The 18682-nt window shown below is 38.6% G+C and overlaps 1 protein-coding gene across 3 annotated transcripts in view; it reads left to right on the top strand.

Annotated features, from left to right (window-relative positions):
* The window catches only part of LOC145442247 (roundabout homolog 2-like), a 296749-nt gene that overhangs the window by 220042 nt on the left and 58025 nt on the right, over positions 1–18682 (top strand). For all 3 annotated transcript variants that reach the window (XM_080320143.1, XM_080320144.1, XM_080320145.1), the window contains 2 exons: positions 3925–4113; positions 6585–6719. In XM_080320143.1, coding sequence (XP_080176269.1) covers positions 3925–4113; positions 6585–6719 — 324 coding nt within the window. The remainder of the gene's footprint in view (positions 1–3924; positions 4114–6584; positions 6720–18682) is intronic.

Here is an 18682-nt window from a genome sequence, read left to right on the forward strand (position 1 = left end):
AATGAACCCGAATACTCTTGGCTGACATTCGTCAGGGGTGAGCGTCAGCAACTAGTACAGAATTGGAAATAACATTGTGTATCAACAATCGAGATGATTTGGAGATGCGATTGTTGATAGACTACGTTCTTTCCAATTCTCTACTAGTTGGGTTTATTCCAATATGAATACGTTATTCAACTGCATATTTCATATGATTGTAATTAACTATGTATGGTTCAATTTAAAAAATACCTATTAGACATTAATTTGATAAATCCACGAATCAGCGTGTTGAGGTTTGCAATCTAAAATATCAAATAAATAATTTTGTTCAAGTTATCAAAATAATCATGTAATTTATCGGTACGCGTTATGTATCTGGTAGAATATTAGGAATTGCAGCAATTTTTCTGGCATGACATATTTTGACTGACCCGATCCCCTGGCTACTTCAAAGGCACTTCTGTTGTCGCGCATAGGCGCGATATCCTTTTTCTTGTGTGTTTGTACAAAGTGTGTACATGTCGCGTCCCTAAATTACACAGCGCGCTAGACGCCGCGAAGTCAAGCGCCCGATGACTCAGATCGCTGTGAATGTATCCTGTAGCTAATCTTCACGAAAACTGTGTTATTTAGCGAGGAAGGCGGCGTGTTTGGAAAACGACAAAACTCCGTATACATCCACTTACTTATGTTGGAAGGAAGCGTTAAATTACACCAATCTTTCACAAGACCAACCCGTAACCTTGGCGCTAAACTTGGTATTCTAAGTCACGTGTTGAATACGGTTGAGCGGACGCGCGGATATGACTACCGGTACCTCTTCTCGTTTCCTCTGAGAAAGAAAATAGCGCCGTTTAGGTATATTATTGGGGTAACATTGGAAACTGCGGAAAACGATATTTAGTAAATGTTTCCATCCGTCTGACATCATTTTTATTTCGTGAATGATTCACACTGCCCGTTTAGGGTATTAATTTTGAGTGTACGGACTTCTGTTTGACTCGGTCGGAATAAAATTAGATTCACTGCATTCGCAAAAACTTGGAAATTGAATTAAATTCATGATTCGATAAAAATCAAAAATCAAGCTCAGTTCATATCAAATCAGCGCTGTCCATCGGCATCATATCCACACGAATACGGTATTATAGATTGCATAAAGAGGTATAAGAGGGCTTTTCACATCGGTAATCACGAGGAATCATACATCATCAATCATTCCGCACTATTCTGGTTTTAATATCACAGTGTCAGCCCCATTATCAGAATAAAATTCCTCAGAACACATACGCTGCTAGTTCCCACAAGGCACTTCGCAGGGTGATTGTACGCTCAACATTCCGGATATTACATGGCGTTAGCCGAGAAATGGCCATTGGTCATTCTGAGCGCTAATGCGAAACAAATGCATTGACCACGCGCTGACCTGGCGAGGCACCGTACAGAATGTCTAATGCGAAGTGTCGGGTTACACTGATGGGTGCAAATATTCTCGGAGGCATTGCGCGCTGATTGATAGGACATTCTGAAAGCGTACACCCGAAACCGTTTAAGATAGATACATTCCACGGGGTTGGGTGCAATGGGGTTATCATTACAACGTATATGGGGTGGCACACCGGTTACAGTTATATATAATTCAAGGATCAATTTCAACGATACCTTAACGTATCTTATTCCCTTATATCGCAATATGTCGCGTTGTTCTACTATATATTTGATATAATTAGGTGTGATTACACCATTTATTTTATTACACTGAGCTTAAGCGCTCGCTTCGCCCCGATTATTCGAAATTTCATGCCGGTGGGCGGTGACGTCATATTTTGTGGTACGATTGTTGGTATACAATGTTCTTTCAAAATTCTCTACTGGTTGCCGACTATTAACCCTCACGAGTGTCAGCCGAAAATATTAGGGTTTACATCAATTCAATATGAATATATTATTCAATGGTATATTGGAGTTCTCTTCCGTCAAGAAGCTTTTAAAATAAAGCATTCATAAAAGACAACAGAACTGTATTTTGCGAAGCCAATCAGCACCTTCATCCATAGTTGATAAAATTTTCAGCTTTTCAAAATCAGATTAGAATTAGAGGTATAGCTACGGTTTTTTCAAATTGGATTAGAATTAGAATTACTGAATTTGCGAAAACCTGGGCTCGTTTCGCACAATACAGTTCTCTTGTAGCGCTTTCAGGTAAACCAGAAATTACATTAGATTTAAAATTAAGATCAGAGAAACATTTCACCAATTACACTCGGATAAAATTATGGTATTTCGCTCTAATCAAGAAATTCAGACAACTAGAAATATCTAGTTGTATAAGTCCGCTTCTATCACTTAAACTATTCGTTGTCATCTTTCGAAAGTATTTCCCGCAGAGCCAAACAATAGACGAAACGTCAAAGAACTCGTATGCTACATGTTATCGACACATTTTAATCACGATATTTCGTATTGTTCAAAAATACCGAAGATATAATCCACGAGTCGTGTAAAGTGGATGTTGGCACAACGATTCTGTGTATTGTTTGAAGTCTTGTTAGCGAAATAGGAACAGTGGACAATTCCGCCATTAAAACGGGGGGTTTGAAACCGTTAGAATAGTCTTGTATCAACACGGAATACAGTCTTATCCAAGTAAGTTGATTCAGTGCCGCTTTGAGTGAATGCGCCCGAAATGATTGCTTCCAAGCGCCGCCGTAGGCCTCCAATCTAGAACAATTTTCGAGTCATTTCAGATAACCATCTCCGATGACGATTCAGGTGTAATTTCTATTGACTAACATTTTTGTCGGCGTCCGGTTTGTTGCTCGACCGTTCAATGTCATATATTTAATGAAGTCTAGATCTGCGGTGGGCGGACCTTCTGAAATTTATGAAATTGACAATAATCTATCGACAATATATCTTTGATGTACACCTCAAAGACGCGCTTCTCGCCGTTTTCGAACAATTTGAGATTGATGATTTATAGAGCAATAATCTCAATGGTTTCTGTAGACTGAAATATTGCTCGCATCCTTTCTCGTTGAAAATGCGGGTTACAAATATAGTATTTCCGTAATGTGAATTGTTCGCATTTTCATGGGTTTGAACTATACACTTTGTGACACGTGATGCATTTGATATAGGTTTTCCCCTATCTTAGACTTGGTAATTGATTCCAGCATGATGCCGTTTTGTTTTCTAGACAATTGAATAATATATTCATATTGAAATAAACCCATATGTTTTCGGTTGACACTCGTCAGGGGTAATTGTCAGCAACTAGTAGAGAATCGGAAAGAACATTGTAATGTTTTATATTAATGCCTCACGTTTGGCATTTTTTGGGGATATCCTTACAACATAGAATGCTGAGAAGTATAAGATAACACAACCAAACCCACGGCCCATCGCAAAATCAGTTGTCTCTGCCAGAATGGAACTGGAATATTTTAGGTTATTATTAGAATCATAACATCAGTTTTTATTTACAAATTATATTAGAATTAGAATTACCGAATTCATAAATTACGAGTTAGAACAAAATACAACTATAATTTTCCGCTTTTCGAAATTATGTTGGAATCAAATTAGATTAAAATTGGAATTATAGCTACACAGATTTTTTAAAAATTTAACTAGCATTACAATTACAGCTTCACAGTTTTCAAATTGGATTAGAATTAGAATTACTGAATTCGCGAAAACTTGGAAATGGAATCAGTTCGTATGAAATCATAAGCGCGAGATTGGCAAATGTCTGTACGCCAAGCTTGACTTGTTTCACACTGTGCAGTGTGCAGCTCTGTAGCGTTATCAGGAAACTATAAATCTGATAAGAATTAAAATTAGGACATAGTAACATTTCACGTTATATTAGTTGACCAATCATAGTCTCTGCGTGTTCAATTCAACTTGACTAACGCTATGTGTGTTTCGTTTTAGTTTTATGCAGTCCTGACGCGGGGGCGAGCGGCGGCAAAAACAGCCAGGCTGTTAAGCCCGTGATTACGCGACAGCCGCAAACCATGGTCGTGGAACGATCGAAAACCGCCAGGCTAGAGTGCGTAGCAGAAGGATATCCGAATCCGCGAATATCCTGGTACAAGGACGGGAAGCCGCTCACAGAGAAAGGTGAGGCTGATTTTTTAACACCTCCTCATATGTTTAACAGGGGTGTTCAAAAATTACTTTTTCTCTCAAATTCTACTGGCTACTTGACAAATTTGTTAAGTTGCCTAATTGAGCCTGCATACCAAATTTGGTTAAATTTCAACCAGTAGCCGCATTGTTACAGGAGATGAAAGTTTTTTATTTAATATATAATAAAGAATAAAACAAAAATTCAAAATTTTCTGTTAACCCCATGAAATTTTTAGGTTGTCTATAGAAACGATGCTCACCAAATTTGGCTAAATTCCAACCACAGGAAGCGCAGTTATTGCCGTCGAAAATGTTTGGATTTGAATAAAATAGTATTTACGGTGATCAATTCTTGTTTATTTATTATATTGGTGCCCACCGTAAATACTATTTTATTCAAATCCAAATTTTTCGACATCAATAACTCCGCTTCCACTAGTTCAGTGGTTCCCAACCTGGGGGGCGCGCCCCCCTTGAAGGGGGGAGCGTGGGAGCATCTGAAGGGGGCGCGATGAAGCGCGATTTACCTTCAATTCACGCGTGTTTCTCTATTATAGACCGAATTTCATATTTTTTTTTCTTCTCTCATCAACAGTCATAACCTTCCATGCCATCAAACAATCTGTTGCGGTTGCTAGCATCCCGGTTGGATTTTGTGATATGACGATAAGGGGGCGCGAAATATTTCACTATCATAAAGGGGGGCGTGTCTAAAAAAAGGTTGGGAACCACTGCACTGGTTGGAATTGAGCCAAATTTGGTGAACATCGTTTCTATAGACAACCGAACAATTTCATGGGGCAAACAGAGAATTTGAAATTTATTTATTCATTTTTTTATAGTAAATAAATAACTGTCTTCTCCTGTAGCAATGCGGCTACTGGTTTAAATTGAACCAAATTTGGTGTGCAGGCTTCAATTAAGTAACCTAACAATATTATCAAGTAGCCAGGCGAATTTGAGAGAAAAAGTCATTTTTGAACACCCCTAATGTTTAATAGTGTGTGATGTGTTGTCGTGTTGGGTGTTAGTTACATCGCTAGTACAGCTTCAACACGGTTCAGTGGGTCACTAGAGAACCAGAGGTACCTCGGGCTACTCAAGTAGAAGTAACGTAAATTTCTACTTCGATCAGAAGTGAAAACAGTCGAAAAATGTAATTACTTGAGTACGTAGTACTTGAGCAGTACTCGAGTGCTCTGAAAAGTGGAAGTACATCGTCAACCATCGCATCTGTTATCTAGGAGTGCGAAATAGGTTGTTTTGATTAAAAACGGTACCGGATACAACTCGTAGTCGTTTCGCATCAGTGATATTTTGTGATACGATTGTTGATATACAATATTCCTTCTTATTCTCCACGAGTTGCTGACGATTACCTCTCATGAGTATCAGCCGAAAATATTCTGGGTCATTTCAATACAAATAGACTATTCAATTATATATTAAAGTTCTTTACCTACAAGAAGCTCTTGGAGTTAGATCAATGACGACCCGATACGATTATCTCTGCCTCTTATCCGGCATATGGAGTTTGAACCACGGTCATGATATCCTCATTCGGCATCACAATAGTTACATAATTGGTTTGAACCGATAGTTTACGAATTCCTATGCACTCACAGCGAAATCGTGCTTATTTACGATCCTTATCTCGACGAAATTTTTCTTGCATCAACACAAACCACGACGCATTACATCATGTTCAATATTTGCCCAAATGTAGACGCGTCTCCAGACGACTGTATTTGTGCCCGAGGTCTCTGCAGTTAAAACATAATCGCATTGTGTGTGGAATACGGTCGTGAGAACGGATGCATAGTATTTGATGGATTCGCGGCCCCTTACGTATGGTACAATAAAGCGTATAGTCCTCTGAGTTTAATATACAATTGAATTATATATTCGTGCTGAAATAAACCCTAACCCTACACTCGTCAGGGGTAATCGTCTGCAACTAGTGCAGAAATGAAAAGAACTCGATATGCAGCGATTGACCCCATATTACTCAAATATTGGAAAGGGTCATGTACTGGTTTGCAGTATAGAGGGTGATGCCAAGATTTTGTAAAATACCTCGACCGAGTACTCAAACTTTTTCTGAGTACTCAAGGTAATTTTGCAGACAAATTGGATTGAAATTAGAATTGATGAATTCGCCAAAACTTTAAAATTGAATCGAATGCAGTGCATTGTTCATACCAAATCAGAGTTCATTATCATAAGCACGGGAATGGCAAATGCCTGTACAGTGTAAACTGGCCTTGGCTCGTTTCGCACGATACAATTCTCCTGAAGCATTTACAGGAAAATTACAAAATAGATTATATTTAAAATGAGGGCATAAAACGTTTCACAAATTAGATTTGAATTGGTTTACATGCATTTCACTCAAATTAATCTAATTAGAGAACTGGAATTATCTAGTAGATTGTAACACTCGACTTATTCGTATCTTCCAGGCAAAGTTCACATCATACTGACGGGCGAGCTGATATTCTACGCTGTGGGCCGAAGCGACCAAGGCACGTACCAGTGCGTGGCCAAGAACTCTGTCGGGGAAGTCAGAAGCAGAAACGCCACCCTTACGGTTGCCTGTGAGTTTGTTAGTTTACGGATGGTTTACGGTCGAATATTGTTGCTATTCGTATGTTGAGTTGCCGAGGATACATTTCAGACATTGCAGAGGCGAACAGTTATACAGTGGTTCTGATTTTCAGAATAATCAAGTAGATTTTACATACATCACATACTCAAGTGTGTGTGTTTGTAGACTACTTCCCCTTTTATTTAACACCTTTTAGGGCAAAACTGCTTACTTCTGTAAAATTTGTAAAGTAGGTTGGGGTATGCTTACGTCACATTTATGTGTGAAATAATCGTAATATCTGGGCTAAATAGCCCGCGTATCGCGGTAATTGAATTTATTTTTAAAAATTTCACCTATTTGTAGTGCGATTATAGCCATTTGCCGTGTAAATGAATCACTAATTCGACTTGAAGTAGCTACACACGATTCGGAAATTGTAATTGAGTATAAAGTTGTGACGTCACCAATTTACGACGAGCACTCTGCCGGCATGAGACTAATTCAATACGGTAATATCTTCAAGATCTGCATTTATATAGCTGTAGCGCATCCAATTTTGTGACTTGGCCTTGATATTTCGCATATTCCGTGCCGTGCCTTACCTATTTGACGCGGGTGCGCATTTCCGTCGCCGCGTATAGCATCAGCATAAATATTTCACGAGGCAAATCGATATTCGCTGGTTTTCACATGTGACCGTCTCCTTGTCATACGCGGCTAATAAGGCTTACTATTCATTACGGAGGCCTGGGCTTCGTTATTGACCGCGCGCGCCAAGGCCGTAATTACGCTATTGATTTATGTCAACATCGATGAGGTGCAGAGATGGTTATGTGCGTATTGAAACAGCGATGCCCTTTATTGACTGTAGCGTGCCTAATATGATTTATATTGCTGGGGCTCGCTGATGTATCGCTGGTGTTTGTGCGATCGATACGTTGTCATCATCTGTTTTTCCTACGCTGTCACTTCCGATGGGAATATTGTGGTGTGCTAGATGGATATGATATGTTTCCTCGGTCCAGATGTCGACAACTAAGAAAATTTTCAGCTTTCCCAAACTATAATTATAGTATAGCCGCACACTTTTCTTAATTAGACTGGAGTTTGAATGACAACTACAACCACCTAATTTGATTCGAATTAGAATTTTAGCTACTAGCTACACACTTTTATTTCCAAATTAGCCTAGAATTAGAATTATAGATACACTCCAACACACCTTTTCCCAAAATTAGACTAGAACTAGAATTGTAGCTTCACACTTTTTCCGAGTTGACTAGAATTAGAATAAGAGCTACACAGTTTTTTTCCAAATTTGATTGAAATTAGAATTCTATTTCTTTATTTTATGAACGATAATTGTGGCTGTGATACTTTAATTTGACTATGGAGGCCTGGAAACCTCAGTACTAGGTAGCGTAACATTCAATACATACACCAGAAAGCTACACAACGCTCATGAAAACGACATTTCTGTGGCACACTAGTCATCGAAGTAATTTATATAAAGAAAGACGAGAGCTTCTTGGGAGGTACGGAACTTAATATACAATTGAATAGTACGTTGATATTGAAATGAAGCCGAATATTTTCGGCAGACACTCGTGAAGGGTAATCGTCAGCAACTAGTAGAGAATTGGAAAGTACATTGTATATCAACAAATCAAATAGAAAATAAATAACATATAGAAAGTACGTATTTACATACTTGAAGTCCTTCTAACCGCTATGACTTCATAATGAGTGGTATACTCGAACTGGACGCTTCGTACTCGACTCTGGATCGAATCGCTCAAGTACTCAATTTTGCCAAGATCTTGGTATGTTATATCCGGTGTTATATCATCAGTATACAATGCAAAAATACGATATCATGGCCCGTGCCGAATGAAGGGTAGCCAACCTATAAGAACGCCATATGGACATAATTGTATCTTCAATAACTTAAAATTGCAACCCACGCAATGTAGATCACGTCATGGGTACACAATCTTTTCTTCGCGGGTTATTCAAATGTAAACGTTTCTCCTTCTGGTTACTAACAGCGATATTTGCACAAAGATTTAGATCCCAACCCGACACGAGACGATCCTCTTTTCACATGGCCGTATCGTAATAGTCAGGTGGTATCTCTATATGATGTGAATATTCCAGTATCAACGCTATCGCGGTAGATTATGTCTCCTCACCTAGTGTGCAATGATTCATCAATTTTTCCTCAAGGAGTGTCCTTTAGTAGAAATTGAGTTTACATTATATTTACTGCAATCAAGGTACGATGATATAGTCCGCATATTCTTGTATAATATATAGTGCATTTACTTTTCAATACCGGGCACTTATGGAGCTTGATTCTACGCGTCTTCTCACGCTTTACTCATTCCGCCCGGGACTTATTTTATCTCTCTATCACGGAAGCTACTAATTCCTATCTAAACACTCCCGCGCGCAGTATTCACGAAACTCCATATCTATATTTTATACATCAGTCAATGCTCGGGCCGTACAATACCTCTCATTACGCAACCTCAAGGTTCGATATTAGGCTTATTAAGGCTTTATTATGACTGTGTTTCTCCAGATGTCCAACCTCGCGACATGTGTGGCGTATGGTTATTACATGATGTGTGTGACAGGTGGGAATATCGTGTGACTCGGGATTAAATCGTGCTTGCGTCGTGTAGTTTTATGAGGACGATGTTATAATGTTTCATCAGTTCGATCCGGATTGAAATATTGTGAAATAAAAAAGCGTTGGAGTCTTTTGCACGCAAATATGTTACGACAAAAAGTGCTGCAATTAGAATTAGAAATACAGCGTAGAAACATTTCCCAAGTTAAATTAGAATTGGACTACCGCCATTTCGCCCTACGTCCTAATTAGTCTAATTATACACCTAGAATTATGTAGTTGGTGTGGTGTGAGATCTCGATGCGATTCCATTCATTCTTAGCGTGTAATCTCAATGTAGCTTATCCGGACAAGCACACAACCTTAATCTCATTAGCTAATAAATGAGCGATGATTTATGAGCACGCCACAATGTTGCTGTAACAAGATCGCATAATTATGTGTGAAATTATTACATGCTACTCTGTTAGCCTGTTTGGATCGCCTGGCAATGAAAGATGCTAATGTTTTAGCAGCTGGATATCCTGCAGTGTAGTGCAGTTAATCAGGCTACACACAATTAGAAATGGACCAGGACACGAAGTAAACCGTTTGCACGCCCTGGAAATGTACTCCCGTTTAAGTAACAGTCAAAGCTGTTTAAACATACTCTTGAGAATCCGTTGACCTTGATCAGTGTGTGTCTTTCTCACAGCTTTCCTAGGAATGTTGCTTAAAATGATAGTGCATAATGTTCAGACTCCTAGTTGTGTTTATCCAAGTGGTTATCTAAGCACGAGACATAGCGTTGATAGATTAAGGCGTGGAGCGGATGAAAACGCAATCCGGACGCAATCATTAGATTGAATAATTTCATGTCGACATAGGCAACACATACGTTCTTAATTAAGTAAAGGTACGTTGGCCTATGTCAGGCCAAGTCATAGTACAGTAGATTTATGCTTGAGTCGACCAACGCTATACCTGTATACGATCTCGTAAATAAAATGACTGGAGCGCCATTCGGGAGTATTATAACATCAATAGCAATGTTTGATGTTATTTCGACTCTAATTAAAGGATCATAAACCTTTATGTCGACAATTTCTGGCTGGCTTTTACTGAAATAATTTAATGCGGGCGTCTATAATTTGCCACGAACGTGTCAAACAGCGAAACGTAATGCTATTCTTTTCCGAGATAATTTGCCGCCTTATGAAGCTTAATAACTGGTTATACTATGTAGCTAGTTCCAGAAATTCGTCGCATAGTCGACTGTATTGTAAGTTTTTGACGAACATTGGAGTTTGACGAACATTGGAGTATTTGGTTTTAATAAGGTACTAGTCATAAAGAATCCCATATGCTTACCTTGATTTATCAAGCATATCAATGGGTGACTAGCATACGATTGTTGATGTACAATGTTCTTGTCGATTCTCTACTAGTTGCTGACGATTATCCCTGCCGAATATATTCAGGCATATTCCAATACGAATATACTTTTCCCGGTATCTGTTATTTCATGCGAAATTTATCTTTTTGTTATTGCGGTTACGGTATCAACGCGCAAAATCTTGTAACATTGGTAATCCCTCTCTAATGTGGCAAGTTCTTTATTTGGCCAGGTCGAGTCTTAAGTAACGCGTTACTTTTGAAGGATCGGTTTACAATAAACAAGAACAGTGCTTCCTTTAAATGGGGAATGTGGTTTTAGAAAGTTGTTGACAGATCGCGGTGTTATGTGTCAACAGCGATGTTTGGTTTTTGAAAATCAGAGGATCGTTACGTATATGTAACTTGAATGTGAAATTCATATTTATATATTCGACTGGCATTCATCAGGGTTAATCGTCAGCAATCAGTAGAGAATTGGAAATAATATTGTATATCAACAAACAATCGTATCATCGAATATGTGTGTTCGATTTTCCGAGTTATAATAATCTGAATATGTTTTGCTTGTAATGAAATACGAAAGGTCAGCGAGGTTCGTTAAAAGATCGATGAGTCAGGTTGTAAAATATCATCATTAATTATTCGCGGTTGATGAGGTTTAATTACGGCGGGTCGTTAAGCTTGTGTGGTTAGCTTAGGCGCGAGTTGTTTGTTGATGCATGGGTCGATACACGAGCAGCACTTGACCTGGAACTTGTGGCACGATTCACACTTGATAGGTTAACAATGTATGTGTCGTAGAAAAGTGCGAAGGTCAGTATCTCGGGCCAGGGTTGTAACAAAGTCACAAGGTTCCGAGTCACAAGTCGATCTCACTTTTATACTTTTGACTCGAGTCAAGTCGAGTCATTTTTATTTCACCACGGAGTCAAGTCCGAGTCAAGTAGGTGAATAGAGGGTCGAATCCAAGTCATAGTGTTGTGACTCGAGTCCGAGTCCAAGTCAATGTGTTCACTATTCAGTTTTGAGTTCAGTCCGGTTCTCGAAACCCAATTTTTTCAACTCTGATCGCGTGATATAGCAAGGCTCGTATAAGTCGTATTCATAATATCTTAATTTACCTCAGTCCTAACAGTTTCTGGCCCTATTTTCCGAGTATCAGGACTGATAAACCAAATGACAATCATGTGTTGACTTTACTATTCCACGAAGTTACAATGAAATGTCTGTTTTGGCCATCCTAGTCTAGAGTCATATCACTTGGTTCGAGTCACGTACAATGACTCGAGTACTAGTCGAGTCAATACACAAATTGACTCACGTCGAGTTATTTTACGCATTTGAAAAAATGACTCGAGTCAAGTCAAGTCTCTAAAAACTCGTGACTTGAGTCATTACAACCCTTTAATTCACACTTTATTCAGACTAGAGTATTCGAATCACTGTGCCCAGCCATATTATACTTACTGACTTGAATAAACCATGATGAACAGGGATAGATCTTATGTTGGCTGCGTTATAGGGCCCCTGTTCAAATATTCCCAGATTGCTGCATATAATTTGAATTTGTAATTTAAAACCCTAGTTTCCTGTCGATCAATGGCATCGACAAGGCCTAAATCAAGACCATCTGTCGGCGTGTCCTAAGACGGATTACTCTTTCCTATTCCTGCGCAAATGTAATACGCTGGAAATGAGCTGTTAGCCTATTGTGAATTAGCGTACGGGGAAGGTGATTGAAATCAATACGGAAGCCGATAGCTTGGATCTCTTGTGATAAGCGGTAAAACCGCTTAGCTCTGTAGATGTGATGTAAATTTTCAAACTTGATGCATATTACTTTTTCTTCTACTTCTACTTGAAACTTGGTTAGGCTATGATCTTAAACTACTTCTACTTAACAGTTTTTGGGCGAAATATAATAGATGCTTACTATTTATTGATACTTGATTATACATTTATGACGCTACTTATATACTTACCAACAACGATGGCTATTTCAACTACTTGTGATGTAAGCTATAATATAGATCAATATCCCCAATTTAATAGCAAATCATAGTTTTCTATCTACTACCATGTTATGATTTCACGAATATTGTCGATACTTTTTACATGCAACGACCGATACCTATATTTCTCTCAAAATGTGTTATAGACTCGATATTGTCGGCGAACGGCTCTATTCTGTGCTAGGCTCTAGCAATGTAACGCACAGCGAAGGAACACCATTATAGACGTTTTGGATGGCGGCGTTCCAGTTCTGCTACACGAGATTACACTGTCTTTCCGCGCTCATTTGTCATTCAGGACACGCCTCGGCATTGAACTCGCCCAATTCATATTCACATGCATTTTTAATACGCATGCACACGATGTCAGAGAATGATTGACAGCGTACATGGGATATGGGTATATCGATTTTTCAAAGTGCGAGATTCCTTGCCATGGCTGACGCAATCTCTCGGGACTTTGGCAGTGAAATAACGAAGATATATACCTATGCGTAAATACATACGGTACAGCTTTGGTACAGATGGTTATGTGTATATCACTGTCATAACCAGGATGGTTTACAGTTGATTTGATGCAATTTAATAGTATATTGATATTGATATTAGGCTTACCATACGTCCTCTTTTAAGAGGATTTGTCCTCTTTTTTGACTTTTTTGAAAGTGTCCTCGGAGGACGCCCTTTTGTCCTCTTTTTTGAGATTTTGTCCTCTTTTTTAGGATTTAGAGCAGATTTAGAGCAAATTGCGAGTGATATGCCAAATAATAGCACAGAAATGAAGCTCCGACGGTTGAAAAACGGTGATTTTAGCTCTGAGCGAAAAGATGACCTTTTTTTTTTTTTTTTTTTTTTTTAGTCAACCACCTAGCGATGTGGAGTAAATAACGTTATTTTGAGATCTGAGCGGAAGAGATGACCTTTTTTTTTTTTTTTTTTTTAGTCAACCGATCACAAAGTGGGTAAAATTAACCGATTTTTGAGAATTTCACTCCGGTTTTACAAGTTGCAAATTTCTGAAAAAGTGTCCTCTTTTTTGATTTCCAAAATATGGTAAGCCTAATTGATATGAGCCCGAATATTTTCGGCTGACACTCGTCAGGGGTAATCGTCAGCAACTAGTCGATTTTATATGAATTCGCATTTGAATTTTTTCACCAGCAGCGAAAATCGTGTCTTGTTTCTAAACCGGTGGTTTTTAATCTTTACTTATCTGGCGAGGGCGAACCCATACTTTAATTCTAATTGTCTAATTAAACTTATTAGAGCGAAACGCCGGTAATCCAATTATGATCTAATATTCGAAATGTATGCAAAAACCAAATCTGCCACATCACATCAACAACGGTGTTAAAAGAACCAAATCAGGAAAACATGATTTCCATTGAAAACAAAAAAATGATAATGAATATGCTCTGCAAACCGGCGTGAATTCTGATGTATGAGTCGTGTGTTGTGCCTTCACCTTCAATGAACCCATGAGCTCTGGGGTTGGTTAAGAATTTCCAAAAAGACATGACCAGGCTACATTACAGCACACCGCAAACTTCGGGTCGCGTTAAATTCAAGTCAATTACCCATCAATATTATGTGTTTCGTGGTCACAGGCACAAGAGGTACATTTTTCATGCCCGATTACTTCACTATAGTAATTTATACGCCAGCGCAGAACCTTCGTGAATTGTTTACGATTGGAAATCGCCAAGCATCATACTTATAACTTAAGACACTCCCAACATTAGTATTCGATATTCAGGAAAACTATAAAGCAAGTTGTAAGGGATAATTAATAGCAAGCAACTTAAATGGGAACGTAACCTACATTCCTTACTCTGGATATCTTGAATTACGGTATGGCTGGGCCGTACAAAGTCTATATTTGCTCGTGTAAGCAAACTGAAAAGAGGCGGGACATTAAATGACAATTATGTACCATTTTAAAATCAACAAAGAGAAATTGCGATTCCAAACTCTCGGCAAACAACGTATGATCAATAGCCAGTGGATTGATAGCCGCCGTGTGTGGGGCTCGCTGTAAATGCGTCTGGCGATGTCTAAACTTACCCGTAATCAAACATTTCGAAATCTTGTCGTTAGGATAGTTTGAAGTTTTGAGATTCGATCACAGCACGATACATGCTACGTACATGAAGATATTATACGCAATAGGCACGGAAATGGTGCGCTTATATTGACTTTACCGCTGCTTGTGTGCGGACTTGGACATCTAGAAAAAGTTCAGCCGATATTCGTAGGCCCCGGTTCAGCTCTTCTAAATTATAGCTATACATGTTCTTCCAAATTAGATTCGAATTAGAATCTTAGCTATACACAGTTGTCACAAATTTGCCTAAACTTAGAATTATAGCTACACGGGTTTATCCAAATTAAATTACAATTAGAATTACTGAATTCGCGACAACTTGGACATTGAATCATGTTCAACTCGTATCAAATTAAAGATAATCTCACAAGCACGAGGATGACAAATGTTTGTCAAGATAACTTGGCTCGTTTCGCGCTATACAGTTCTGTAGCATTTCCCGCAAATTCAGATACTATATTATGATTAAATTGAGAGCGTGGAAACATTTCACAAATTAATTAGAATTTTAATTCGACCAAAGAAAATTTAACAAATTAGATTACCGGCATTTCGTTATAATTACTCTAGTTAGGCAACTAGAAATATCTAGCTCTCCAAGTCTGTTGTGTGTAACCTCTGAACAAGCCTATGTAGTTGCATGTGGCCGTATAGTTGATCTTATGTACAATGCAATATTTAATCCAAGATCACAAAGTAATTCATGTTTCAAATCACATTTGAGAATTTCTGATGCTAAATTTTTTTAGCGAAATATCTTCGATTGGATCTGGTCGCTGGTTTTAATCTTCGCCCGTCACAGCACGTATATAGTCGTTAACCGATCATTATAAGCCATTTATTTGCGATTTGAAACATTAGCAAAACCAGATTATCCGAATCTGTTTACTACCAAGGACTTATTACGGACTTGGTAAATAACAGGTCAGATTTCGAATTTCCGTTTGCCATGTTCTGTTAGCTTTGAATGATCGGTCTTCTCAAATGAGAACACATTTCATATCGTAAGATCGTAAGAGACACTTCAAAAATGCAGTAATATTAAAGGAAACGCTTCTTGGAGGTACAGAACGTTACTGTACAATTGAATAGTACATTGCTATCAAAATAAATTCGGTTTTTGATATATAATGTTCCTTCGAATTCTCTAGCTGTTGCTGACGATCACCCCCCCCCCCCCACCCCCGATGAGTGTCAGACGAAAATATTCGGGTCGATTTCAATCTGAATATAATATGTAATTGTATATTAAAGCTCTGTACCTACAACAAGCATTTAAATCTCAGTTTTTACCGCATGAATGAAGCATTACCTACACCATGAAATTATTCGTTTTTAGTCAAGTTAACGACTTATTGTGACTGTTGCTCTTGTTCTAATTAGCTGACAAGGAATTAAAAGCTTTTTAATAGAATTTTCCGGAAATAAATCCTCCCCCGGAACAAACATTCATCCACCAGCAGTTATTAGACAATAAAACAACTTTCCCGCTTCTATCGCGCGGCTCTTTATCGAAAGTAATTGGAAACAGCGGCCCATTGAAAATTTAAGTGGGTACTAGACACCCAATACCGAGCGGTTAACCCATTACTGGTGAAAGCTGACACGCGATTCGTGTAAAGTTTCGTCTGCAATGCCGCGAAGCCTAAATATACATTAGCGCGCAATTGATAGTCGTTCGATATAGGAATTACAATTTAATTCACCCACAAATGGATTACATTGAGGTCGTGTGTGTTGGGAGATATACATTTCACATTTAGGTTGAAACACAAGCCTATTGTTTGATATTTGGTAGTGTTAATTCACAATATTAACACTGCAGCCTGGCCGATTATTATTATAGTCGATAATGTCGAGTCGATATCGCACTTTGAAACAAATATCGGTATCGTCTACGGCTATTACGGGTAGAAAATATCGAAAATTTTGGTGACGTCACAGCATGGTGGTGGGGAGTAGAAATAGTATATTGCTTGTAGTTTACAGCAATAAGTGGTCAAAGTGGCTATGGCCAACGTGTTGGATTTCTTTTTTATCGGAAGTCGGAGAAACGTCGACCAATTTCCACCAAATTGTAACCAAAGTGAGGATATCCACCAAAGCACCTTGTATCCAAATTTCAGAAAGATTGCTTCATTGAAAGATAGAGGTGTATGACTGATTTTCTTTTTCAAACGGCAGCCTATAGCCCCTTAAATTTCCGACTAGGTCCGGTTCTAATCGGTAGTCACGTTACGCATCATTAAAAAGCGGTTACTACAGATTACCAACATTTCAAAACTCACCACCGAATGTAGTCGGGGCAAATTATCGATTGCTCATCGAGAACGCTGCGAAATTTCTCATATCAATCAAAGTTTTGTAGACCAACTCTTCAAGTGATCGACCAGAAAGAGTTAAACGCGGACCGCAAAGTTAGTTTATTGTTTACCGCGAGGACTAGCTCGTAGTTTGAATGAAAACGGTACATTATTTGTTTTTCGGCCTCACGATCGGGTCAGCATAATAACGAGGCGTAGAGTTACAAACCCGCCGGAATCGATCTGCCCCGCTAGAAAGCGCCAATTCAACGTTTTTTGATGGAATTATCGAATTACTCAGTGTGAATTATATGCCTAACCGAGACCGCGTGTGTAACGGCTTGCATCGCTAAATCACGGGTCCTGACCAATTATATTGAATTAATATAGTAATAATATAAATATAATAATAATCGTTCACAATGTGGTAGTATACGAATCGTGGAACTATGATATCGGCTGTTAGACTTGAAATATTGATCTATTTACTATAGTTTAGTGGTGTCCAGATGCTGGTTGTATTATGTATTTCTCTTTCTTACACTGTCTTCCCACATTAGATTAGAAGTAGGATTATAGCTACACACTTCATTCCCAAATGCCTTTGCAGCAAGCTTGCTCGTTTCGCACAATACAATTCTCCTGTATCATAATCGGGGAAAGTAGAAATTAGATTAGAGTCTGAATTAGAGCATTGAAACATCACAAATTTCCTTACAATTGGATTGCTGGAATTTCGCACTAATTATAGGAAAACTAGGTCTGCTTGGTGTTGCAACAGGCTCTTGCTAGACTCGTCTCATAGCGGTGCATAATAGTCGGTTTTCGGGTATGTTAGGAACTCGTATATTACCGTGATATATTTCGCATCAAAATACTTCATTCCCGCCCTGATGAATGCCGAATATGTCTTGAGGTTCACAAATCATCCACTATATTTCAACACTTCGTTTTAAATCTTGTCGAGAAAAAACGCCGGTGAATTTGGCGACTTTGCTTAGATAGCTGAAGCTGTTTCCTGTTGTTAACGCCTGTCATGAGCTTAGATTTAAGGTCACGATCGCCATTTCCTTTGGCGACGAGGGAATGTTTGAAGTTTCGCTTCGAGAAGGCGGATATTTTGGAAATACGCTGAGCGGAATAAGCCTCTGTAAAGAAAACGTGATTTCCAAAGCGTCGGAAAAGGACGGTCACCCAGAAGGACAGAAATTACTGTCTAAAACTCGTGTGAATGTTTTGGAAGTATACGTGTCACGAAACCAGTTTTATACCGCGTTTTCGTGTTAAAAGGCTGGTTCTTAACCTGGCACACGCACGATTCGTACGGTAAAAGCAACCCTCATTTGCATTAAATAATATTTTTTCTGTGTGTACGTGAATGTCTAGTTTTAATGGTTTTTGTATTTCTAATCTGTTCTTATTGGGAAATCAACGCTGATTCGCAGTGAATTCCATCGCACTTTCTATGGTTTGTATGAAAATCATGTTGTAACAGGGTTTAACCAAGTCGCAAGGCTCCGAGTCACAAGTCAATCTCAC

The sequence above is a fragment of the Botryllus schlosseri genome, chromosome 7 (genome assembly GCF_051294905.1).
Source record: "Botryllus schlosseri isolate E-star chromosome 7, Bs_hap1, whole genome shotgun sequence".
Classification (NCBI taxonomy): domain Eukaryota; kingdom Metazoa; phylum Chordata; class Ascidiacea; order Stolidobranchia; family Styelidae; genus Botryllus; species Botryllus schlosseri.